Source organism: Mustelus asterias, chromosome 25 (genome assembly GCF_964213995.1).
Source record: "Mustelus asterias chromosome 25, sMusAst1.hap1.1, whole genome shotgun sequence".
NCBI lineage: Eukaryota > Metazoa > Chordata > Chondrichthyes > Carcharhiniformes > Triakidae > Mustelus > Mustelus asterias.
This window is the reverse complement of record NC_135825.1, coordinates 30601083-30609537: the sequence shown is the minus strand read 5'-3', so window position 1 is coordinate 30609537 and position 8455 is coordinate 30601083. Positions and strand designations below refer to the sequence as shown.

The 8455-nt window shown below is 40.6% G+C and overlaps 1 protein-coding gene across 1 annotated transcript; it reads right to left on the bottom strand.

Moving 5' to 3' along the window:
• Positions 1 to 342: 342 nt before the first annotated feature.
• On the bottom strand, positions 343 to 1410 carry gpr25 (G protein-coupled receptor 25). The gene has a single exon (XM_078197869.1). The coding sequence runs from the start codon at positions 1408 to 1410 to the stop codon at positions 343 to 345; it is 1068 nt and encodes a 355-aa protein (XP_078053995.1).
• Positions 1411 to 8455: the final 7045 nt, after the last annotated feature.

Below are 8455 nucleotides of genomic sequence, written 5' to 3'. Positions count from 1 at the left end.
CGCTAATCCCTCTAACCTACGCATCCCAGGACTCTAAGGGGCAATTTTTAACCTGGCCAATCAACCTAACCCGCACATCTTTGGACTGTGGGAGGAAACCGGAGCACCCGGAGGAAACCCATGCAGACACGAGGAGAATGTGCAAACTCCACACAGACAGTGACCCGAGCCGGGAATCGAACCCGGGACCCTGGAGCTGTGAAGCAGCAGTGCTAACCACTGTGCTACCGTGCCGCCCAATTGGTTTGTATGCCACTTACTGTCAAGATGAGCGAAGTGCAACACTGGGCAGTCTGCCTGAGGCCCAAGTGTCTGAGGCTGCGTGAAGTCAGCAATTTAGCTCTACACCTTGGGCACTGTGCTACTCTCCGTGACTGCTGAACCAGAGCTGAAGCGGCTCCTCCTCCTCCCCAGACCCGCATAGACGTAGGCACTCATCCAGCTGGTTCTCTGCCTGAAATTCCGGTCCAGGAAAGCGTAGATGATGGGGTTCACGCAGCTATTCAGGAAAGCGATGCAGGAAGCGATAGCCAAGCCTCGGCTGACCACAGGCCAGCAAGAGAGGTCAGCATTGTGGAACTGCAGGTACAGGGCCATCGTTTTGAAGACGTTAAAGGGCAGCCAGGATAAGATGAAAGCCGAGACGATGGCGAAGACGATTTTTAAGGAGTTTTCCCTCCTCTGGGTGAGCTTTTTGCTGTGGCCGTAATGTTGGGCCAGCGAGACCAGGATGGAGCAGTAGCAGAAGAGGATGATGATAACAGGCAGGACAAAAGTCAGGTTGATGGCAGTCAGGTTGAAGGTTCGTAGAAAGGGAGAATCCGTGTCCTCTATGCAATAGGTCATGTTCACTTGGTCAGATTTTCGGAAGTAGCCAGAGGGGATGGCTAACAGCAGAGAGGAGAACCAGATCACTAAACTGATGGTCATGGCATACTTCTGGGTTCGGATGTGCCTGAAGTTCAGCAGTTTGACAATGGCCAGATATCGGTCAATGCTCATACAGGTCAGAAAGAAGATGCTGGAGTACTTGTTAACAGCCACGATGTAGCTGCTGAGTTTGCAGAAGGCACTGCCGAAGGTCCACAGGTGGTTGTTGCTGGCGGAGGCTGCCCAGAAAGGCAGGGTGAAGACAAAGGCCAGGTCTGCTAACGCTAAGTTGATCACAAAGGTGTCCACCAGTCTCCTCCTCCTCCTCTCTTTGAACATCATTACCAAGATGACAAACATGTTACCCGTTGACCCAACGATGAAGATCAGGTAGTAGAGAACTGAGATAGCAACGTTTACAAAAGGCAGATTTTCATAATGGCAGATTTCTTCAGGTATGTAATCCCAATAGTAATCCTCCAAATATGAAGAATAATTGTGGTATGTGTAGCTCTCAGTGACTCCAACTTCAGTGGGCATTTCTGTTCTGTTTGTTGCAAATTCACTCTCACCTGAAGCGACTGTTTAAAACAACCGTCCGCACGGGCTGTTGTTCAATTCGTACAAACTGTTCACAGAAATAAAGGTGGACCAAGACAACGAATGAATAAAGAGCTGAAAACCCCAAGGTCTCCTTGTTTTTTATAGTGGTTTCAATCTAACACTGAAGCTGTTTCTGATGTCAGCATACCAGTCAGACTATCATTGGCTTTGGTGGCACAGGATGTGACAGTAAGTAAGGGGAGGAAGAAAACAAAGACCGGACTGCTAAAGAAATGCACAAAAATACCCGCGCCCTCACCCTCACCCTTTTATAGATGTTTTACTAAACGTTGAAGCGTTATTTTTGAAAAAAATAAAATTAAAAAGTTAATAGAATGCAATTCTACATTCTGCTTGATATGTGAAACCAATTGCTCAATGAAAAGCAGAGAAGCTAAAATAAAATATTTTAAAGTTAAAGTTAAAAGTTTATTTATCAGTGTCACAAGTAGGCTTACATTAACACTGCAATGAAGTTACTGTGAAAATCCCCTAGTTGCCGCACTCCGGCTCCTGTTCAGGTACACTGAGGGAGAATTTAGCATGGTCAATACACCTAACCAGCATGTCTTTCGCACTCTGGGAGGAAACTGGAGCACCCGGAGGAAACCCACATGATCTCAGTGGCCGAAATTTTACCACCCGCCTGCCATGGCAATCAGAGTGGGTGAGGGGCGGACAATGACCTCGGGCGGGATTTTATGGTTTCGGGATGAGCGAGGCCGTAAAATCCCACCCAGTATATCCAATCTTGCATGATTTGACCTATAAATGAGTCACACAGTGCCCATGCTTTTGGGTGTTATCTGGCCTACCAAGACCCCCAAAAAACAGGCAGCAATCATATTAACGGCGCACACCATTATTAATGCACAAATCAGCCAGCAAGGTCAGCGCATTGAGAGAAACTCAGAGATACAGCCTTCCAATCTTGATGGTTTATTTATGCCACTTTGCTGTTTTATTTGCACAAGTAGTATCTTGGTCCCAGCCTGCTATTTTTAAGAGCTTTCTGAATTTTCACATCAGTTGACATTAACCTTGCCGCAGAAAGTTAGGACAGGAACATAAGCAGTGTGCTAATAAACCTCTCTGGCTCACAAATGGAACAAGTTAAACTATTCTGTTACGTTTTTGCATGTATGTTACACTTTAATTTTATTTTTTCTTATGTTTCCTATGTCTGATTTTCTCTTTTCCATAGTTTAGTTCTCTTTCTGTACCTGATTTGACTCTAATTTATTCATTCTAATTCTCCCTTCTTCTCTGTAATTATGTTTTTCTCAATCCTTAAATTGAATTGATTAAGAAGACACAGTGTTGAATTTATCATTCATTAAGGTCCTAGGTTCCTCTTTGCCCTGGCCACATCACTATTAGCTTGCCCTTCCAGTAAGTTATGCTGCAAAAATGCTTTGAGCTGAAGGGTGCAGATCAAGTCTAACTAATGGTGCATGCCACTAGTTGTCCCATTGCAACACGGTGTTGGCCATCATGTTGTTTTAGCCTTTTCCTAACAAAGTTGATCAAAACTATATGCTAATACTTTTTATTTCATTGTGTATTTCATTAAACATTGTAATCAAACTTGCTACAAAATTGAATTTTGATCTTTGCAAATTTTTCAGGGTTGACATTGATAAATCCAATATATTAGTACTTGTTAAGGGTAACTAGTTCAAGAAGCCTAAATAGGAAATTTTACATACCAGATTTGAATAGTCACTGAAATTAGATTACATAGCTTCATAAACCAACATTTTAAATTTATTGTTGAATTGGACCAACATTTATTTATTTTGATAAATGAGAAACATCAGTTATGTGGGTTGACTAGAGGAGCTGAGATCATTGCTATTAGAGCTGATAAGGCGATTTAAGATTTAATAGAGAAATTCAAAATTAGAAAGAACTTTGTCAGAGTAAACAAGGAGAAGCTATTTCCACTGGCAGGAGTTTCAGTGTGCAGAAAACACAGATATAACATAGACATGGCAGCACGATGGCACAGTGGTTAGCACTGCTGCCTCACAGTGCCAGGGACCCAGGTTCAATTCCAGGTCACTGTCTGTGTTGAGTTTGTACATTCTCCCCGTGTCTGCATGAGTTTCCTCCGGGTGCTCCGATTTCTTCCCACAGTCCAAAGATGTGTGGGTTAAGTTGTTTGGCCATGTTAAAATTAATCCTAGTATCAAGGGGATTAGCTGGTTAAATATGAGGGGTTACGGGAATAGGGTCTGGGTGGGATTGTGTTCGGTGCAGACTTGATGGGATGACTGGCCTCCTTCTGCACTGTAGGGATTATATGATTCTATAAAATTACTGGCATGAGTACCAGAGAGTAGATATGGAGAGTTTTGTTCATACGGTGAATTATTATGATCTGGACTACATTGCCTGGAAGGGTAGTAAAAGCAGGTTCCGCTGCAACTTCCAAAAGGGGATTAGTTATATAACTGAAAAGTAAAACATTGTAAAGTCACAGGCAAGTTGCAGGGCTAATTGGATAGCTCTTTCAAAGAGCAAGCACAGATATGCTGCGCTGTACAATCTGCAATTTATGAGCTAATGTATCAGTCTCTATTTCTGCAAATCACATAAGAGGTATGTAATTCTAAAAACTCTGCAGCTATGTTGAGTTTTTTACTATGCAGAAAAGTTCTAAAGTGAAACCACATGTCCACAGATTTTACAGCACATTCAACAAAGCATCAGAGACTAAGCTACATTCATTTGTGGTTACTGAGTGCAACCTCAGTTGGGCATAAGCACAAACTCTATATAACATCGCCATTCTGCTTACACATGAACACATTATAGGCAAGGTTATCCTTTTTAATACATAAAGTGGAACTGCTTAGCATTGCTGTTTTACAATATGCAGGATATTAACAAATGCATAAAATTTTCCTCAATCAATTCATATATTGTATAAAATCAAATTATTTCTTATTTGAATATTTTTGCCAACAAAAAACAAATGAATAGGAGATCAAATTATGATTGCCAACCTGTGGAGGGGGCTCAGTGCTGAATGCTCCTTGTTCTATGTTCTTATATAACCTTCAGCATGGAACATTGCAAAGGTCATTTCATTATATACCTGAGAACAATAACTCAGCACATTTTCCTAATGGGGGAAGACCAGGAACTGTGGAGGAACAGAGAGATTTAAGTGCTCCACTAAAACATTAAAAGCTAGTGCAAATTTACTAAATTAAGGTGCCAAATGAATGTTAGCCTTTTTATCTAAAGGGGGTTGCAATGCAAAAGTAAGGAAATGATGCTTTGGTTGGACAGTGCTTCGGCCAGACACCATCTGAAATATTCTGTTCAATTTTGGGCACAAAAGGAGTAGGGTACGGTTTCTTCAGAATAAATCCACGTCTTAAAGGATTATATGAAGACACTTGGCACAAACATGGCTTGTACTTTCATGATCGTTGATGGGTGAACAAATTGAGGCTTTTGTAATGATAACAGCATTCTGTAGAGTAAATGCAGAGAAATTATTTCCTCAGGTGAGGTTTCAAAAGGCTGTGACTCCTTGGCCAATTGAAATTTTAAAGAAAGATTTGGATTTATGTAACGAATTTCACAACATTAAAATGTCTCAAAGTGCATTATAGCCAACAAAATGCAAAAAAGTATCAAAGAAAAAGATTGTTGGACTCTTGTTAGGGAAGGGTATTGAGATATTAAACAAATTCAGATAAATGGATTGGAGATGCATATTATCCAGGGTCTAATTCAGAGGCAGGACAGATTTTAGGGGCTAATGTTTACTCCTGTTCCTTTTGTTTCTAGAGTTTGTTGGTAATGCCCTTAGATCCTGTAATAATGCATCTCATTTGATTCCATTGTAGTTCAATGTTGCCAATTGATTTTAAGTCAAGTATTTTAAGCATTATGTATTTTATCAAAGTGGATTTATTTAGTTCAATTTTTGATTTATTGCACCTAAAATAAAACTATCACAAGCAGATTTCAATTTACAGTCATTAATATTACTTATATAACTACTCATATTACAAAATCCTAGTGATAAGCAAATTTAGCATGTGCATTGGAAAGAACAATAATATCCATGCAGTAGCTATGTTATAGCAACATTATTTTCATGATTTATTTGTGGACAAAAAGTGTCACCGTGTATTTTCTTCAATGGATTCAAACTAAAAGGAAGAATATTTGAACTTAAACCAATGTAACACATTTAACATATTTAGAAGTGAAATGCCTCTACCAATTGAAAGGTTTCAGAAGAAAAGAAACCCATTAAAATTTTAAAATATGTATAGTTTTAAATCCTTGGCATTGGAATTGAGCTTATTGGTTTAACTCTTGCCTGGAATGCACTGTGCTGTTTCAATTCTACACTTCCTGTTTGAGACTTATGCTCGATTACAATCTCGAGCTTCCTTCTTTGAATTCATAACTTTTGCTACTATCTTACTCTGTTCCTGCCATTTTTGCTCTTCCATTTCAACCCCACATTGAGTTTTCAATCTCATTGTCACTACTCCAGTCATGTTGCCTATCAATCTGCATGAGCCTCTGCCAGTTTCCATTCTTTTCTGGGTCTCTGCTTAAATCTCACGATTGTTACTGCAGTCCTTCCTCCAATCTGATTATTAACGCTTTGATCTCACTTTGCGTACAGCAGCTTCATTCTCCTTGCTTCACTCTCAGTCTTACTTTGCAAGCTGGCATCAACAACAGAAAACTTGCATTAATAACTTTAAATGGTCCCTACTGTTAGATGGCACAACTAAAATGTTAGCACCAATGAAAAGAACACAAATGTCCAACAGCCGTGTTGAGATTGCACAAACCTAAACATAAAATTGGGGTGTATAATTTTTGGCATAAACAGAAAACCTGTCATATTAAGATCTGAAAGATACCTTAGATGAAAGATCGTGCCACAAAAAGCTCAACAAAATAACAATCAAATGCAGAAAGAAACATAAAATAAATAATAAAATTGAGAGTGTTTACAGAAGTTAGCCAAACAACACCAAGGAGAAGTTGCAGTTTGATTATACGGAAAAGAAATCCAAAATATGAATTTTTTCTATTGATTCATGGGATGTGGCCAATATTTACTTCCTGTCCCTAATTGAAGAATCAACCACATTGCTCTGGATCTGGAGCCATACATAGGCCAGGCCAGTTAAGGATGACAGGTTTCTTTCCCTAAAGGACATTCATGAAGCAGATGGGTATTTACAACAATTTGTGATCAACATCAGACTTTTAACTCCAGATTTTTAATGGATTCAAATTTCGCCATCTGCCATAGTGGGATTTCAACCCAGATCCCTAGAGCATTACCCAGGGTCTCTGGGTTACTCGTCCAGTAACATTGCCACTACGCCATCCTGCTCCCCATGAGCCTTTATACCAAATAGAACAAAATCAAAGATACATCACAATGTTATGTGAATATACTCAGGCTGATTAGGCAAGAAAGCGAACAGTATCCTGGGTTCTGGCTCTTGATGGAGCTGTGAATCATCAGTTCAAACAACTGGCTAACACTCAAAATCAAAGCGCAAACTAGAAGAGGGACAATCTGGAATCTGTCTGAATACAAAGATGACACCATTAGCAGAGGAGAGGAGCGTCAAAAAATAGCAAAGAGGTAAAGGTGGCTGTGAACGTGAACCCATGTCATGATGAAATGTTTCTGTCGCCACTACTATTAGAAGGGTAAAATTATAACTAGGAGATTTCTCATCAGAAGGAAAAAAATGTGATGCATCTAAAATAGAAAAAAAGAAGAAAATGGAAACAAATGAAAATATGTGGTTGAGGGAAAAAATAAAGTTCTCATGGTTCTCCACATATTAGAGTGAAACAGATTAAATCATAAAGACATATTGTGAGGTATTGCAAAGGGCTACCAACCTGAGGATGTATTTTCTTCGTTGAGGTGACATGACATCCTTGTTATTCTGGATTCTTGTCTACTGAAAATTTACTGAGGACTCCAGTGTGTAACCTCTGTTTATGTTATCCCTTCAAAATAATCTTCCCTGTGAGGTCATCTGTATTATGCCCCAACTAACAAGTTAAAAAGATCTAGATATCTTCCAATTTTATGGCACGGAGGCACAGTGGTGAGAACTGCTGCCTCACAGCACCAGGGAGCTGGGTTCAATTCCCAGCTTGGGTCACCGTCTGTGTGGAGTTTGGACATTCTCCCTGTGTCTGCGTGGGTTTCCTCCAGGTGCTCCAGTTTCCTCCCACAGTGAAAAGATGTGCGGGTTAGATTGATTGGCCATGCTAAACTGACCCTAGTTTCGGGGGGATTAGCAGGCTAAATATGTGGGGTTACGGGGATAGGGTGGGATTATTGTCAGTGCAGTCTCGATGGGCCGGATGGTCCCCTTCTGTACTGTAGGGATTCTATGAATAAATTTGCTCACAAGTTATCTCTTGGGGCATGTGACGATGAGATAGAGATTGGCTATTCCCTCACTGTTTCCCTCATATATTCTGGGGAAATGCTACCAAGCAGCACCTTCCCCTGGAACCTGGTAGGCAATGGCAATTCTCTATGGGAACAACAGGCATGCACCTACACCCACATTTGTGCCCAAGTAGAGAAGATCATCATATTGTAAATGCAATCTGTTTCCCACATGATGTGGGGGGTCATACTCTCAGTGAAAGCTTCTAATTATGAAAGGCTAGCAATCATGGAGGGGAGTAGTAAAGGGGAGAGGAAGAGATGGATAGGAATTGTGTGAGGAAGATGGAAAGAGGGAGATGAGGTATGGGAAGAGAGGGAAGGGAGAAGGGGGTGTGTGAGAATTTGGCTTACGAGATGCAGCCATATTTTCTTCATTAGGATGGTGCGTGTGATTGTATTTTGCCTCAAAAGGATGTGAAGAAATGCATCAGATTTTTGCTTCAACTGCAGGTCATACAGGGAACATCCAACCTCTATCATAAGTCCTAGGAGATAAGCAAA

Excerpts from the sequence above, each read along its gene's own strand:
- gpr25 (XM_078197869.1), bottom strand. The coding sequence starts at position 1,410 with ATGCCCACTGAAGTTGGAGTCACTGAGAGCTACACATACCACAATTAT.